The sequence below is a fragment of the Bombus pascuorum genome, chromosome 10 (assembly GCF_905332965.1).
Source record: "Bombus pascuorum chromosome 10, iyBomPasc1.1, whole genome shotgun sequence".
NCBI lineage: Eukaryota > Metazoa > Arthropoda > Insecta > Hymenoptera > Apidae > Bombus > Bombus pascuorum.
In genome coordinates this window covers 9252287-9270908 of record NC_083497.1, presented here as the reverse complement: position 1 = coordinate 9270908, position 18622 = coordinate 9252287, and the positions used below count along the sequence as shown (strand labels likewise).

The 18622-nt window shown below is 40.7% G+C and overlaps 1 protein-coding gene across 4 annotated transcripts in view; it reads left to right on the top strand.

Annotated features, from left to right (window-relative positions):
• Positions 1-18622, top strand: part of LOC132911272 (basement membrane-specific heparan sulfate proteoglycan core protein-like) — a 175786-nt gene that overhangs the window by 15078 nt on the left and 142086 nt on the right. For all 4 annotated transcript variants that reach the window (XM_060967830.1, XM_060967832.1, XM_060967831.1 and 1 more), the window contains exon 2: positions 3979-4104. In XM_060967830.1, coding sequence (XP_060823813.1) covers positions 4005-4104 — 100 coding nt within the window. In that variant the 5' untranslated portion in view covers positions 3979-4004. The remainder of the gene's footprint in view (positions 1-3978; positions 4105-18622) is intronic.

Here is an 18622-nt window from a genome sequence, read left to right as displayed (position 1 = left end):
CGATGCCGGTGGAAACTTCTAAACGTATAAACCGATAACAAAGCGATTCCTAAGAGGCGTACTACGTTGTTTGCAGCAACGTACGCCGCTAACTTTCCTTTCGAAACGAACTTCCCACTGAGACGCGACTGAAATTTCTTCCCGCGACCATCGTCAGAGAGTTTCGCGATCGTTGATTACAGGATTAAACGATTCGGTCAAACTGCCGCATCGTTTATCATGAATTCTCTTTATCTCGAGGCTGAACTCTCGAGCAAACGTTCGCTTGGTTTTCCAACCAGGTAAACGTCGTTGAACGACGTGAGATTTATTTTCACGCGCTCTGCTTCTTCGATACGTCACACGACTTAATCGTAAATTGTTCCCCCGCAAAGTCTTTCAACGCCAGTCAGACAGGACATTTATTTCCCCAGCTTTCCCTCTCCCTTATGCGTCATGATTTATGACCGCGGATCGGTTTCATCGATTTCTTTGCCCGCGATACCGCATTAACCAACTCTTTCCATCGTTGTTTCTCCGCCTTTCCCTTTCTTGCCGATCGGATCGTGCCGTTGTAAAATGAGATTTCACGGATCTTGCAACGAACTCGCTATTCCGAGCAGCGAAACCGACCCAGTCCTACGCTTCCTTGTTTGTTCCTGACATACATCCTCCTTTGTGATTGCGCGTAACATAGAGAGGAAAGGCTAGTATACGTGACGCAACGTGCACTGTAATCTCCTGAAAAATAATTACGTTGTGTAATTTGAATTTCAGAAGCTGTTGGGTTGCATGATATTATATTTATATCAAGAATACAAAAAATATTTGTATTAAAATTCTTTTTTTTATGATAAGAGACAGCTGAGTGTATGAGAGGAAATAGTATATAAAGTTACTTGCGAAATTGTATTTAGATTTGTAAAGCTGGAAATTTGTAACGCACCAAGGGTATCCTGTGTGTATTTTCAAATTCCAACAGTCGTATTACTTTATTCGATAACAACGTAGATTTTGTCCTCGTTCTAGTCTCAGTTGGAACAAGTATCCCGTAGTAAATCGTCCAACGTGCATGGCCTGTTTGCGTTAGGTAGCTGGTCGGTCGAGTAAACTCGTCGTGAATAAAAGTGTCCACAAGTATGCAGAGAAAATCTCGTTTCCAAGTGAGCTTTGTTTGTGTTTTAGTGTACCTTCGAGAATGTATCCACCAGTAACTTGAAAAATAAGGTATTTGCGCGTGCAACACGAGCCTCGTTGGAGAAAGAAAGAAAAGAATAAAAAGGGAAGATCAGAGAAGGAAGAGAAGAGGGTAGGAACGTAACGAGCTTCTGCACCCACCATCCAATTCGGTGGAAGTTCATTTGCAAAAATTTTATTGCCACGCGCGTGACTTCCTTTCCCCTTCCTCACATTTTGGCGTTTATTAAATCCTCTTTCTTTGTTTCTCGCGCCTTTATTCCCCCCGAACAATGGTACACACGGTCGATTCTCGAACCGCGGGAAAAATTCTGTTTCACAGCTTGGAAAGAGCTTTTTCTCGTTCGAAAATCGGTACGATCCTCTGAAAAGCTTACCTCTCAATTTCGTACAAATGACCTTTTCATGTGTCCAGGGGCATGTTTATTAGAATGAAGCGGAATCTGCAGCGCGAAAAACAGAAATATTGGAAAATACGATAAGCTAGGATTATTTAAGTTAGAAGGATATTCGAGACAAGCTGAGTAATTTGCCTTGTAATTCGTAAAATTCGGTTTGCTAACAATTCTTGAGCCAGTTACGTTTGAAAATCGACTGTTTAACTCGCCATTTAATTGTGTGACGAACAGTGAAATGTGCTTAATGTACCAACGATACTTAATCTTCATTGTAAAAGTCCATCAAAAGGAAGAAAGCTTATTCGATATTAATATTCTCATCGCTTATGATCATCATAATTCAACAACGCGTAAATTCTATTAGTTTTATTATTCCGTGCAAAGTTCTAGATTGAATTGTGAATATCAAACTAACTCGAATGAGCTTCTCGCAATCTAAATTTAATAATTCCACTCGATATAAAGTTATCCATTTCGTGTAAATCCAAGTGCGCGATCAAATATCCAACATCTCGAAGAAGAAATCTTATTTTCATAAATTTGTTTATTAGAAGGAGATACTATAAATAATTATGGATTCCAATATCATTTGGAATTTTCACACCCGTATGAATTATAACTTATGAAGTTGATCAGCGCGAATAGCTTCTCATACGAGAAAAGCGCGAGTCAAACAACCTCGGCTCGCTATAGGACCAAGGGAAAGTGAAGAAACAAAGTCGACCATTTGCGTTACTAAATTCGGTCGCGATCTTCATTTCCCGAATAAGAGATCGTTTGCAGCCTACGGTGTTTGGCTGCTTGTTCGACTTCTCGGGACGGAGGAACGCAAGAAAAATACAGAAACGAGCAGCAACCATTTCTCCGCTAAATGAGATTTTGATACAGCGATCGGATCGCTGCGGCTTGGCACTGTGGCGGTTCGATAAGAGAGGTGGGATTGGCTGCGATGGTGCGAGGGTGGTAGGGGCTTGATTTATCGGAAATTAATATGCTACGCTGTCGAGGCTGGTCGAAAACACCTTGCCACGTTCGTCGTTGGGATGCAACGCGGCTAGGGAAGGGAAGAGCGCGGCACGAGAATTTAAAATAGATTTGCTCGTGCCAGGAGCATCCTCGTTGCTCTTTCCTTGGCTTATCGGGCCTAAGAAGCTATCTAACGAAGCATAGATCGGCTTGGCTGAAGCATATTAATGTTACTGCAGCGTCGAGCCACTTGGAGAAGAACTAACACTGGACTCGAGGGACGGAAGGACTTCTGAACAGTGGAGATAGAGTTTCGTGAGCTCTAAGAACCGTCGTGTCCCCGAACGAATTCGGGAAATGAAGCACAGCTCGCCCGAGGAGTGATCTTGACTTATGGTTTCGGACCAACCCTACGGGGATGCTGAGTCACGACGAACATTGTCTCTCGGTTGTCTTACGATTCTGTCGCTTCGACTGTAGACATAGAATTGTCGTGGGGAATTAGGGAAATTGTTTTATAGTGTAGAATAAGATTTTTCTAACGTAGGAAGGTATCGTGGTTTAGTAACGACGAAGGTAAATACTATCGACGAGTTCTTTGAAAAAAGAAGTATAAATCTACGTAAATACATATATTTTTGTACTTTTATGGTTGACATATACTTTTGTTAAATGTTTCATAAGATCTTATACTGATAAAGCTAGTAAAACAAGTTCAAAATTGTACGTAGAAATAAGAAAAGTATCTAAACGATTAATAACGAGCCTAAATATTTTGTAAGACCATCTTACTTACTATATGCTCGAGAGAACCGCTCAAACTGTACATTAAATGTATATCTGGAATAAATGTCTCGTAACTTTTCTATACATCTCCAGATTAGTTAAAAGTTTCACCGTTACTGTCTCGATAGCTGTGTCTTATCACAGTACCAATGAAATTACAAAACAGTTTACACGACAAACGGAAAATCTATTCGTTTCTATGGTCAGGCATATCATCTATTTCGTAGTCGAATAGTTATGGAACATTCGTTCGTTTTGTAAATACGAAAAGAACAAGATTCCTTGAGAAGCAACGACTGGAACTAGAACTTGCGATGCGATTAATTCCATTCTGCATTTTGTTCTATGAGCCCTTCACTCACATGGGATAAAGTTTAATTGGAGGATAGAAGAAGTAGTCTAATGCATATACAGTGTTCGCATTTATCGTCTTGAGACTCATTCGCGGTTGCAAAGCACGCTAATGTAACGCGTGTTGCAAAGTTTTCGAATTAACATCATGTGTATGACGTTTATGGCGTCAAGTTGCAAAACATGGTTTGCATTATTAATATAAATGTTTCGCACGATGTAGAACGTAGTGAAACTTTGTTCAAACGAATCAAGCATGTAACATGTATCGATTAATCGACAATTTCATTGTTGGTTTCAGGAGTTTCATGGAATAACGACGCAACGATGATCAATATGAAGTTTTTTCGCGTGTTTTTGGCACTCCTAGGAGGCACGCACGTCCTCTGCGCACAACCATCCGCATCTCCAACTGTGAAAAGCACCGGTGAGTCTTTTCTTCGCGTTCGTACATTGATATTCGAACGACGAACGAAAAAATAATGAAAAAAGTTCAGTTTACTCGGGAGAATCTTGGGCGCGTAACTCGTGAGATACGAAATAACTCGTAAAAGCAGAATACTTGGCAATTATACCACTCGTTCGAGTTTTATTCTCAGTAGAAACGAGGTCAAACGCATCCGCTCCTCGAACGTTACAACGAAACGCCCGCTTCGTGGAAGATGTTATGCCGCAGCACGAGCGAAATAATCGAAATCAAGATCATCAACTCTTTAATGAAACTTTTAGCGGTGATGTCAGGGAAATATAGGTCAAAGTATAACGAAAGAGAGTGCAGAACACCGTCCAGGTACTATACAAGTTTTCCACTTGAAATGTTTCCACCAAAACCGTAGATAACATACCGACTTCCACTTCAACCCTTAACGAAATCAGTTTGCTCGAGTATTAGTTTAACCCATTGACATATTAATCTTTTCACGCTGAACCGTCCTCTGTATATATCAGAGTGGAGTGAAATTTAGGGGAAAATGCTTGTTGTACGATTTATGACATTCTTGTTTCAAATATTAAATAAAGGTATGTATATGAAGTATATGAATGAAGGTATTTTTCAAAATACGTCTTACAGTCGAGTGACAAACAAATATATTATAGTATACTTTCACTGTTATTTGTCGTATTTCTTACGAAGACTGTAGGAGCTATTTCGAGAAATTCATTCACGAAAATAGGAAACATTTTTGAAGATAAGGCTCGTGGAGTTATAAACTACACAGATATCAAGGTTTAATTCTAATTAAATTGTTCTTAACTTTCAGAATTTCTTCTTAATTTCCCAACCAATATACTCGCAACGTGAAACCACCATAACGTCTGAAACCAGTTGGCAGAGTGTTCATACCAATAGCAATAGTCGAAGCATATTCGTCGATATTTGAAGTAACGAACAGAGCAACGTTACGAAACGTGTGTGTGGATTCTTTGAAGCGCGTACTTTATCGCGGTTGGTAGTCGGGACAGTCGGTGGTTTTCGCGAGAATGCTCGAAGGTTCGTATCGTTTCAACGTGGTTGGTTAGATAGCGACGAAAGCGAACGGGTACTGCCGGCATTCTATGTAATTAACGACTATCCATCCTCTCCGTAATTATGAAGCCGAGGTCGTTAATGAAATCTCTACAAGCAGTAGCTCGCGTGGAAACGAAGCGGCATGCGAATGAGTCTGTCAAGAAGACTGACGACCGATGTGTACGTACATCATTGTAACGATGTAATTATACGATTCCCTTTGACATATGTCGTCCATCGACTCCACGTGACTCGTAATCCTCAAACTGACGTCTGTCACTTCGTTAAATGCGTTCGGCTTTCTACGAAACCGTTTTTCCGGTCTGATTTGCCAACCGAAGAAACGATTCCCTTTTCAACGGATGATCAAAAGCGAATAGCCTTCGCGTTGCTTTATATAAGCTCGAGTAGGTGTTGGTTCGCTTGTGTAGCCACGTATTGGGATGATTGAGAAACCAAAACGCCAGCAGGCTTTCGTTTCTTAATAGAGAATGCCGCTCGAGTTTGAATGAACGCTTTGGAAAACTCGAACAGACCGATACGAGAGTACGGCCGATCGATAACACTCGTTTCTTTATATCTCGACGTTTCCATTAAATATCCCATAATTGGCGCGATTTCGTGGATCGACCAGCCACGTAATCACGTTTGTTTGCGTTTCGTGGAAATTTTATTTCAACCGCCCGCGTTTCATTGCTACCGATCTCCGAATGTGATTAGCGTTTCCTGGTTATAGCCGTTTTCCATTGGATCGGAGACTGGCCATCGTAATTTAGAATAATTCTCGGCCGTGATACATGGAAATAACACGATTGAAAGTACCATTCGCGCGGCGCCACGCACGGCCGAATCATATCGCCTCGTAAAGTATCGGTAATTTATCGAGCAATATTACGTTCCAGAGTTGGAATCGTTTCGAAGCTCTTCTCGAAGCAAAATGTAGGAAGCGGGGCGGTGGAGAATGGGAAGAGAAGAAGAAAGCCTCTAGTTTCGTTCGAATGGAAAGGGGGACGCGATAAATTCGATTCCCATATTCGTCATCGCGTTTAATAGACGAAATTCCGCGGCGTGTTTCGAGTTTCCATTTCATTGAAAACCGATATCGATGCATGGTCTCGAGCCGACAGGCTTGCTCTATCCTGTATCGTGTACCAACATCGACTTTCTGTTAAGGTGCTCTTGTGTTGTCGTCTAGTTGTTCGAGTACCACTTGCGCCTTGATTACGTTCGAGCGGAAAAAGCCAATACCGCCGAGCATTCGCCGTTTTTCTCGCGGTTTCTTCGGGAAAAGGAACGAGCATTTTTTTACAGCGCCGTTGCTTTCAATATTTAATCACCAGCGTGCTTCTATCTCTTTCGAAAGAGAAAAGCGAATTCCCTCGTTGTTCGATAATCAGGAAGCGGTATTTAGTTCGATACTTTCAATTTAACGTGCACGGTGATTAATGACAGAGCCTTCTTGCGAAGAATAACTTTATGTACGCTGGGTATTATTTGTTTTTTTATATTTTTCATTCAGAAGCTTAAGTAATCCGCTTGGCTTTTTGTACATTTTTTTTAGTTTCGTTACTTAGGTACGCGATTAACGAGTTTGGTTTTCGTAAGAAAGTGGTACAAATGATGTAATAAAGTCTGATGAATTTAGAAAAATAATATTTGCGACATCGTATTACTCTACTTTTCAATTTCCGGAGTTGATCAACTTTTAGAACGATTTATAGAGTAACTCGCATATAAGTCGAATAAATTCAGTTAGTAAAGTAATTATTTCATGAAGAGTCTCGTGTCTCTTTTTTCTTTATAATATGGAATTTTAAAACACATTTCTGATAATTGGAAGCACTGTATACATAGAACAGCTTTCAACTTCTTACTTCGAGTAATGGTTGCAGACTGAATTAAATTGAATTTGACGTAAGAACTTTATATTTTCTATTTATACGCTCACTATTTCAAGTCATTTTAAAAAAATTACAGAAACATTTCTAGACTGTCGCAAGTTCGGATACAACTACGTTTAAATCTCTTTCGTTTGAGAATCAAGTCGATTTTACTATACGTTCAAAATTAATCTTCCTTCTATCACAGACAAAAATAAAAATATACGTGCTTTGCCTATTTATATATTTCTCTCTGGAGTTTTTAAAAACAAAGAAATCTCTGCAGAGTATCGCAAATATTTTAATACAATTAGGCCCATAATATCGTATAAATAAATCCATGATCTTTCATTACAATCACTAAAATCGATTCCAACGCAACTCACGATCACACTTCTGTAATAGAGAAAAACCTTAGAATAGAGACGACTCGTTCAAGTTGCGATTCGACGAAAGCGAGAACGTGGCGAACGTGGCGAAGGCGGCTCACGAATTTCGATTTTTATCGCTCAAATGTCATGCTGTGCGACGAGTCGATCTATCAAACTCATCGGTGACAGGTTCGTCCGATATTACCGTAACGCTTCTTTTCTTGGTCATTTCCATTGAATTCGTTTTCCCTTTGGTATCCTCATTCTTGGCGGAATTCGACGGGATGGCGTGTATAATGCGGTTCACGACCCCGATATCATTCGGTGCGGAGCGAACACGAATGAGAGGAGGGCTCCTTCGAGCAATTCTAGAACTCGGTAAAAACTAAGATTACTATGCAATGCAATCAGCGGCGTACCAGGGTTCTTTCAGATTAAAACACAGCCCGGGATTACAGGTCGAAACTATTGTTTTGCCAGGAACCGTACCGAGGCAGATTGTGTGACCGCGATGCGAATATTTCAGAGCAAAAAAAGTTCGAGTAGAACACGGTGTTCTAAAGGGAGAAAGTCGAGATCGAAAGAAAATTCCACGGTCAGTTTCGCGGGTTGCGGGCACGTCGTCAACAATTCAACACGCTTGGCCGCTTATTTGCGGACGCAGTCGGCCACGTTTGAACTCTATCAGGCATTTGCATATTCGCTGGTCATTTTTACAAAAGTCACGAAACTGCGGCAGGGTTCGTACTCGCGGAACGATACGCCCGTTACCACTTGTTGAAGCGACGATAATATTAGTTTTGCGGTTATTCGCGCCGGCAACTATGCTGTTGATAAAACATATTTATCTGCAGCCTGTGCCCGCGGTATGGATCCCATTGTTTTCTGTTTTCCTTTGCGTCTATTTTTCGCATTTTCGCTGAGCTTGCATCGCTCGGTGGCAGAAATTTTTCGGTTTTTTGCTCGTTTTGTGAACAATTCGAAAGCGGAATGGCCGACAGGAAATTTGCGAATTATTCGATTGAAATGAAACGAAATGTTTAAATTCGTCCACCTTCGAATAGTCCAGCGTCAAGTTCTCACATCTTTTTATATTTGCGAATTTTCGAATTTTTTTAAAATATTCGGAATTCCAGGTTTTCCAGCGTTTCAACATTCTGAATTCTAAACTTTTTCGCTCAGAAAATTTATCATTCCCCAATTTCCGGTGGAAGGAGCCACTCCATCCAATTATAAGTCGCAATGTTTCGTCTAAAATAATTTCAACAGTTTCGAGATACTCGCGGCGAATCTAATAAGCTTGAAGTGCGTTTTTTTTTTTTTTTTTTTTTTGAAAACGGTCTCATCACCAAAATCGGTCGAGTTTCTGCGAAAAATGTATCATCACGATGACGACACTCGTGCACGTGAAAATTGAAGTGTACACGAGCGGCTCAAGTTGCTAGACTACTCGTTAACTTTATCCCGTTTTCGGGCTGGACGATGGAAACGTTGCTCTCTCGTCGAGAAACGAAGAAATTCCCTTCGAAATTACTGCCGCGTCTTCACCGCTCGGAATTTTATCACTAGCTGCCGCGCACCAGGTTCGAATTAATGGTTATTTTATTCATACGAGTCGGTCTGGTTCCTTTTGTTCCGCCTGTATTTCGTAGTCCGATTGTCCGCGACAGAAATTCGTGATTAATCGCTTCGGTTCTTATCTACGCGAAGTCCGATTCAAACGATGACAGAAAAACCGCCGGTACTTTCTTCCATTCAATTTTCGCTCCGGTTTCATTCATTATCCCTCCGCGGAATGCATCGTAAATAACATTTTTCCTTTGAAAGAAGTATATTAGCACGAACTGTAAGAAACATCATTAAGAGCGCTACGTCGGATACCGGATCATTTCGAAGTTCTAACGAATGATTCGCCAAACTCTTGTCTTCTTCTTTCTTCCAGCCAGCTTTCATTTACCATGAATAAGCCGGAAAGAAAAATACCATGGAGAAGTATATACAAAGCGTAAAAAGGAATCATTCTTTACAGGTGCTTGATACGTCATCCATTATCAAAAATCAAGATGCAACCATGCTTTGAAAAATATTCCATCACACCGTTTCGCTAACTAGCCACAGGAAATATTAATGAGAGTCGCAAATTATTTTGTACCTCGGTGATACGTACAGCGCAGCTACAATTAGCTAAATAGGTTTGATAAGCTGGAACGAACGAATCGAAAAGAAAAATGTACAAAGCTGTAAAAAGGATTGTTCTCGAGATATGTTCGATATGTACGATCCACTGTTAAAATCACAGTATCAAACTGAAGAACAAATTTCAGAAAACTATTACCTTCAAAATTTAGGAAAATTTAATTGGTTTCATGAACAGGTAGAGAGAAACGTTAATAACATTAATAGATCACAGATTATTCAGTTGAAATTACGGCCTAAGGAAAAGAGATTTCCAAAGATATTATCTCGGGAAACATAATTTATTTGACGAATTGTTTAAGGGAAAGGTAATAAGGGTAGATCACAGATTACGTGGTATCTCGGTAACGCGTTAAACGTAGACACAATTAGCGAGGGAAGTTTGATGGGCAGCAATGTGAGAAAAGGGAGAATCTACTGAGTGGGCAGATCGAGAGATGGCCAGAGGCAGGGTGTAGGCTAATGCATAAACAATGCGCCGTTTATCCACGTTGGGGATGCAAGCTCAATGAATAATAAACTAGCCTACAGACACGCGGGATAGATAGACCGGTTCTGGTACGGAGCACGGCTTCGCCCTGGTGGGAGGATTATCGACGAAAAAGTGCCTTTGCTTGTGCACACGATGACCCCAGCAGGATGTGAATATTATTGCTTCCAAGATTTCATCCCCCTATACGCGCCATTTAAGCTATACCCAGTGCCGTCGATAAATTCTACGAGACTTCGCGCGTGGAGTGCATAGAGATGCGTACAATTGTCTGCGACAATGGTGAAAATGAGAATGATATCGGATCAGGGATTTATGTCATGGATGACTTATGTACTTATTTATAGGGTGCTTTAGCAAATAACGTTTATACGTGAAAGCGATGTTCGGCGTTATGGATAAAGCGTGTACGAGAAAAAAGTGTTCCAATTTAACGCACTTTTTTCCAAATTCAATTTTCATCTCGTACGATGCCTGTATATTAAAGTGATACTAAAGTTTGCATGGGATATTATTTATTAAGAGGTAAGTTTCTGAGATTTTATGTTATGAAATTTTATGTATTAGGTTGTCCGAAAAGTTTCTTTCGTTTTATAAGGAAACAACAGACGCGCAATGTTTTTTGTTTTATATTAGTTTATTGAATTATGCACGAACGTAATAATAGAAATATAATGAAATGGATCATACCTTATTCAATAAAATAATATAAAACAGAAATTGTTGTTGATCTATTATCATCTTATGAAACGAAAGAAACTTTTCGGACAACCTAATACATGCATAAGTACATCTAGAGGTACGTGGATAGTTAATTTTTGACAGAATGTAATTTAGTTAGAAAGGTAGGGAATATCAGAGGGAAACCGAGCACGGGAGATTTTATTTCTTGTTGAAGCTCACGTGGCATATTATGACACAGCGTAATTTACCTTCGAAAGTTAATACGCAATTTAAAAGTTGGCATCTGTATGTGTGGAACGTTATGCAGCATTTTTGTTATTTAGAGAATTTATTATCCCCGGCACTCGTTTTATTATCAAACTACGAATAACGTAGAGTAGGTTCTTTCTAATTAATTCCAATATGTTATCGATAAGATTGTTATTATTATTGATAGATAAATAATTCACGTTCCATATGATACATGAGTTTTAGTCGTCTCGTTCATCAGCCCCATGCATTGAAAATTTGTATTGTTAATAGAAATCGACTAAAGCATACTTATGAGCGTTACATCAGTACCATAAGCATGATTTAAAAGTACTTGTGTATATACAAATCCACATCGTGACTCTAAAGAACAGACAATGCTAAAGAGAATTATATAGCGTAACGTAGCTATACGAGTTATGCAAAACAATTAGTAGAAATTCGTCTCAGAGTTACGTTTGACTCTCCACGATCTTTCCGACGTATTCAACGTTTTCATCCGTGGCAACGTCGTTATATGTCAAAGAACAAAGCAAGCGACGCAGAATGACTTTATGAACATTGTGATACGAACATAATTACGCTGATATGTGAACCTTCGCGCAAACGAATAACAGTTTGGCAGTAGCTGCCGAAAGAATCGCTTTATATTTCCGCCAGGTATCGGTCCTTCGCCTCGTCTTCTTCGAGAAAACGTCCCGACAATTTTCAACGCTTTAATGAAACAAACTGTCGTTCGCTTTTCTCTTATTTTTCCTTCTCGTTGCCGAAGGAACAATTTACCGACTGGAAACGAAGAAGGGGAGTGAAACTTGCGGCGGGATTACTCGGTTGACGGACCGTTTAGCCGTTTGAATTACCTCCAACAAATATTTATCAAGTTTTACAGAATTCATTATCTCGACAAGGAAGCTGGAAGCACGCAAAAGCTCGGACGGTTTAATTGTGTAAAACCGGCGAATTACGGGGAATAAGTCAGTGGCGGGAAGCGAATACGCGGATAATTAAAACGGCTCGGAGGGAAGGGAAATGTGACGTAACCGGTTTTAAATTTCCGCCGATTCTAATTCCAGCCCTTCATTTTTCCCTTATTAACATATTCCGTGGTTCGCCGTAACTGTTACATGGTCCAATGAATTGTTGTTTGCGGCCGCATTTCGGAAAAATTTACCACGGTTTAACCGTCGCTTTAGCGTTCCTTCGCGTTAAGCTTGCGTCCCCGCATTGTCGCAACTTCTATAGCATTCTGCCAGCTGCGCAAAACAATTTCAATTTGCCCGCCGCACGCGAACACACTGTGTAAAAAGCGTGCACGCTTAATTTCACCGTAGTGTCGCGCGCTATCTCGTTTGCCCGTTTTGTCAGCGAAAACTGCATCGCGCATCCGATGCACGTAACGCGCACTCCATCAGCGCAGTTCGTGGCTAAGTCGGTTACGCCTCCGCTGGCAAAAAGGTGTGACTTACGTGGAACAAGTGATTATCGCTTTATCGTGACCGAAACTGTCGTGAGAATGGAATTTATCAGACGCGTCGTAGATAATAAACGGCCAGGCGAAGGGAAGATTCGGATTAACGAAGAATTTATGCTATTCCGGGTTTTTAGTCGTACGTTTAACCCTTTTGTTCCGGAGACGTTAGTTGAATAGCTATGTAGGCACATAGGAGTAGGAATAGGAGTAGGTACTGGTGGATAATAGTTAAGGTTTAAGTTTGCAGAATTGTTGAATTCATTTGAAATTAAGACGTAGCAAACATTCATTTTGAACGTTCATCATGGCTGTACGTCTCTGTAACGAATTTATAGAAATCAACGAACAAGTCGACTAGATTACATGATTATGAAAATGCAGAGATATTTTTTGGTATAGTGCAGCAACGAAATAAATTAAATAATTGCTGGATACATACGTTGACCTGTGCATTTACTACTGGCTGAAGTTAAATAATTGTCATATACTTTGTATTTATTAATAATTTGAACAATCGAGGATCTGTTACTTGTCCGATATATCGTAGTTGGAAAAATGGAATCAGATAATTGTTGCGTATTATTTGACATTTCGTAGCTAGAAGAAAGTGAAATACCTGCAGAGGAACCAATCTCGTGTGTAACAAATAAAACCACTTTTGAGAACAGCGGAGTTAAAAGACTACAAACGATAGTTCAATCGTTATAACTTTGAGAATTTCGCAGAAACATTCAGGATGCTCGAGCGCGGAATAGAGCGAGTGTGGTAGTTCGAGAAGCGTAGCGCAGTCGTTAGCAAGCGGAGGTTCGAAGACCGTATTGTTCTATAGTTCCTGGAGGATGTAGGAATTTCTCTGGGCAAAATTCTCCGAGGCAAAACATTAAATGTTACAGTATATCCCGTCATAATTAGTATATACAATATTAATTAATCATGAAAGTAGCGTGAATCTCGCGGGAGGCAAAGATTCCGTGTTGGAACGAACGTGGTGGCGCGGCCACTGGAGATAACAGTCCAATTAAACATTAATAGAACAACTTGAGCGAAATATGAGGGCTCCGTCTCGTTGTTTAATTCGATTGAAAGTTAGTAACACGCGTGCAGGATACGCGCAACTTGCTCGAAGACACAGACCTAACGCATTTACGCCAAATTAGATAAGGCGGGAAACGTATGGATCTGCTAAGGAAGTTCGTAAATGCGACCACGAAACTAGGCTAAAACGGAGAGGCGAAGGAATAAAAATGCGTACTAGTTCGTAATGCAAGATACGAGGGGAAAAAAGGATTAGAGAGAAAAAAAGAACATGGACAGAGATAAAGAAGCAAATGTAAAATAGAGAAAGCAGTAGAAACGGGGAAGACGAAGAGTAAGAGAGAGAGAGAGAGAGAAACGAGGAGAAGAGAGAATGTCGGTGGGAAGGGTTTTCTTTAACCCGATAAAACGTGATCCTCGGTTTATCAAGTTAACGTAATCCACTTATTTTCAACCAACAACTAGGTGGGTTGTGGAGGCCGTCGGATGAAGAACGATCGTGGAATAGCGAGTGTGGGACGAGATTATGCAGGTGTAAAGCCTGCGGCAGAAAATACTGCCTTTTAAATTAATTTCAGGGAATGTTCGTCGTCGTATACAGAAGCGACGAGCTGTTTGTCCCTTCGCCGTGTAATTCCACTCCTCTATATCTCTTTCTCTCTAGCTTTATACCTTGTACGTCTCTTCGTCTCTTCCTCTCTGCCTCTCTCGTCGGTTCTCTAAATTCTGCCCCGCCACACCTCACGGGTTTGCCCAGGCCTTCGTCTATATCACATCCTGCCGGTTGGACCGGTTCCAATTGCGAATTGAACCGTTCGTAACTGTTGAACGTGAATTATGGCGTTTATTTATTCTGCCCTGTCCCTCGTGCCATTCCCCGTTGGCTATCCTGTTCGCAACCATCCATCCTACAACGCCCCCGAAATCAGTGCTTCGCGGACGATGGCACGATTGTGTAACGACGTCGATTTCCCTTGATTATAATCGAATCGGTCAATGGAGGATCGTTGCAAACCGGGCCCTGTTAGGCCACAGATTGAAAACGATAGAAATAAATAATTAGTTTTAACGTTGAATCGCGTAACTTCTCGCAATTGATCGAGAACGAGAGCTGGGTGGGACCGATTCATTGCTGCGTTTTGTAGTTCGTCGTTTGCTGGAAACAAGACAAGCGAAGGAAGTGCAGCTTCGATTGGTCGTGATGGATTAGACCTCGATTGGAAGTGGTCACATCTGCTATACCTTGCTTGGTTAAAACGTCCCGTCTAATATTTTCAAACTGAAAACGACTTCACTTGAGGTTTTATCATCTTGTTTATACCAATTTCTCCATTTTCTCTTACCTTCTACTCTATTTCTCTTCCTTCGTAACTCAGTTAATTATGAAATTAAATGATTTTTAAATTCGTCACTCAGATACCATTATGATTCTCGAACTTGTACACAATATCGCGTGATGTTAGAGAGTGGAATATTTCCCATTCTCCTGTGCTTTGGAAGCTTCTTTCCATCCCTGTGTTATACTAATAACATCGCCTGGTGAGCGAGGCAAACAAAATATCCACTTTGTCTCTGTACTATTCTACTAATTTTCTATCCATATTTGCATAGCATTTTTCTAGCTTGCTCCCATTTCACTCCATTATCAACCGATATACGTACGTTTGTCTAGAAGTACAATTTGCCATCGACATCCTGAACTTCCGCATAGCATGCGACCGCGCTGGCAGAGCGAAAATCGAACCAACAGAAGCAACAAAACGTATCATTCGCGCGGGACAGTCAGCGTCGGTGACTTATCGCCACGCGATGTATGCGTAAACATGTACAATCTTCATTACTATACCGCCGCCATTATTCCGTATCAGAGCATCGCTGGTTCGCCGCGTGCAAAGTTTCAGACGTTGTCTGAGTAGTTTATGAATACGGCGACACCGGGGTGAGTGTGACCGTGGAGGATGACTGGGGTCGTCGAGATGCCAGTGAAAACGCAGGGGTGGTACCGGGAAGCGTTTATCAACCCTCTGTGCCTGACAAGCGCGCATACAGACGTGGAATATATACAAACGCGGATCTCTCGTCTGCTTTCCAGATATTTCTCTCGTTCTCTATACCGCGCAGCAACGTCATCGTGAGGCGTTATAACTCAAATGCCAAGACTCCTTTGACTAGTACGTACTCGTACAGTAGATATTACTTTTATACACGTGATACCGCATCAGTTGCTCGAGACAAAGGCAAAACACATATGACGTTTCGAAACAACGTAACGTGGCAATTGTTGGACGAGGACTATATGCGCTTCAATTTCGTCGCAATGACAGTAATTTTCTATTCCCTTCTCCTTCCCCGCTTTCCATTTCATCCCTATCCTCCTTACAGACCTGCTTTTTCCTTTTTCCTTGCTTTCTCGTAATCTTTAGCTCCACTGGCTCTCTTGGATTTTCTAAACGGAAGGATTAAACGATGAACTTTCGCGAGAGAAGCAAGTTCTTTTTGTTATTTTACGTTTGAGTTTTTGTACTTTTTAACGTCTAGAAATGTTGCCCTTGGAGGAGTTTCTGGAAACAGTTATGATTCGATATGAGTAGAATCCCCGTTTGCTGTATATTTTTTCTTTTTTTTGTTTCTTAATGTTCAAATGATGTTTGAGAAGAAACATTAGGAAGAAAGAAATTATTAAAATGCAGTACCGTGTGCCGCGGTGTATTATGAATTGCTCGACTATCAATTCATCGTGCGGTGATTTGTGATGGAAATTAATTCATGGCAAATCGGCTAATAAAATTTCCTCAGCGAGATTTCAGGTTTTACGAGGCAGAACCGCGATGAGAGACATGACTGATCGCGGTCGCGGGTGTCATTTTATCAATGCATAGCAAGGCGAAAGGACATTGACTAATGATATTACCGTAGCAACTTATTTGTTATCGAAATTGCCTATTACTTACTCTATTGGACGATATGTCTACCGTCTCGTCGATATCGCCGCGGCCTATAGGAAGCAGCAACTCGTCTTCAAGGCTTTCCATCGATTGTTGCCGACGATATTTGTCTCCGTAGAAATGATACCACTCCTGTTGCTGAGATACTCGAACACAAAATTAACCGCGATAGGCATCCTGCGTGGAAAATTTGTCTTCCCGACCAATTTCATCTCTGAAAATGAAAGCTCACTGTTAATTAACCCTCGGCTCGGAAGGAAAAAATATCTGCCGGTTCGTCAGAGATGGAAATTTTACGAAACGCTCAGAATCTGTGGAAATGAGATAATGGAGATATCTCGACGTTGTTTCTTGGAATTTTACCCTGCCCCTGTTTCTATTCTATCTCATCGAAACTGAGCAGTTTTCCAGATAACGGTAAATACGGAAAAGAAAGCGGAAAGAAACGAATCGTACGGAGATAAGACACGTGTATCTCGATTTATTTGGAAATTATTCATATTCTATCATAGATAATTCATATTTATATTTGTCATATGTAGATAATGCAGTTGAAATATTACGGAACCAATGAAACGTAAATATAGTTATCAAATCAAACATCCGAAAAGCGAGTGTATTGCATTTGCGTGGCACGGTGATAATGGTAAAATTGTACGCAAGATCTTAGCAGTGGATAGTACGGACGACACGGATAGTCGTTGATAATATTGGAAATTTCTCTCTTTCATTTTCATAATACTCGGCTAACGAAACAGCTTTGTGTTACGAAGAAGAAGAGATTGGGATTCGTGGCGCCAGGTATGCAAGATCCGATTAATGGCAGTTCATCTCGGTGTAGGTATCGGAGATAGCAATCGCCTGGTGATTAATTTGATCGTTTGTTTCGCGTCACGTACACGCGCATGCATAAATATGCTCACGGACAAACACACAAGTTCGATTTAATTGAAAGGCGAAACGCGTGTCCCGGGCTTCGAAGATATTAATTAGCTTTCAGAGTTAATCGCGTTCTCCATGATGCCTGCCGCGGTGTTCACGGAATCTATGCGTTTTCACACGATCCGCAGTAATATCTCTGACCGCACTCGATCAACGCAAAGAGGTCGATGACCCCGGGCAGATAAATCATCGAAATCGGCCAGAGAATTCACGAGGTTCGACCGTTCTGCTTTCCGATAATCTCTCCGTGAATCTCGGTCGAAGATAAAGGAAAGAGAGAGAGAGAGAGAGAGACGACGGCTATTGGTATGAAACTTGGGGTTTAAAAGATTTATCTATTGACGAGAACTGAATCGATATTAATAACTGATCCGTATCAAAGAAAGCAGAAAGTACTTTCAGTAATTATTATTACATAAGTACTGGCTGGTTGGCGAAGCGAGCAGAGAAATTGCTTTGATACGGGATTGCCGAATCATTGTGTGGCTGGCTCGTTGAACAATTCTACGAACAGCTCTCTCCTTCAGAGTAGACGTTCGCGTTTGAAATAAGTGATTTGCCATTGCGATGTACAAACGGCTGTGATTTGTACAAATCATCCTTTGAATTCAGCTCGTTACCAAGCTGCTTTGGCAAGTGTATCGCGTATCTGTACATGAAATCAATATACGTGTTTCATCCGAATAACAGTCTGAGCACGCGTGTCATTTCAACGATACCGCGTATCGAATTTAATTGTCCGTTAATTTTCCAGCGGTACAAATATTGAAATTATGGGAAGATGAAGGAGAGAGAGATATATACATATATATAAAGTGAGAAAGAGAAAGAGCAAGTGCAGGAATAATTTTCGTGTAATAGATTGCAATTTTTGTACTCGAATCTTGTCGCCGTTGCATAATTATTATTCATATTCCATTGTTATTTCACGCCGATGTTTAATTACGCCTTTCAAATATTCCGATCGGTCGTTTTTAATATGCTTCTATCAAACGTTTATTTTCACGTTGTCATGGAGGAAATAATTTTTTCGAGAATAATTTACATAGATATCGCGCTCGAATCGATCTCGCAGCTCGTTCGATCTCGTCTCTCTTTCTTTAGATTTGTATTCGACTGAAAAATATTTGCAAACGTGATTATTAAACCTTCGCTTATGCAAATTCATTTCA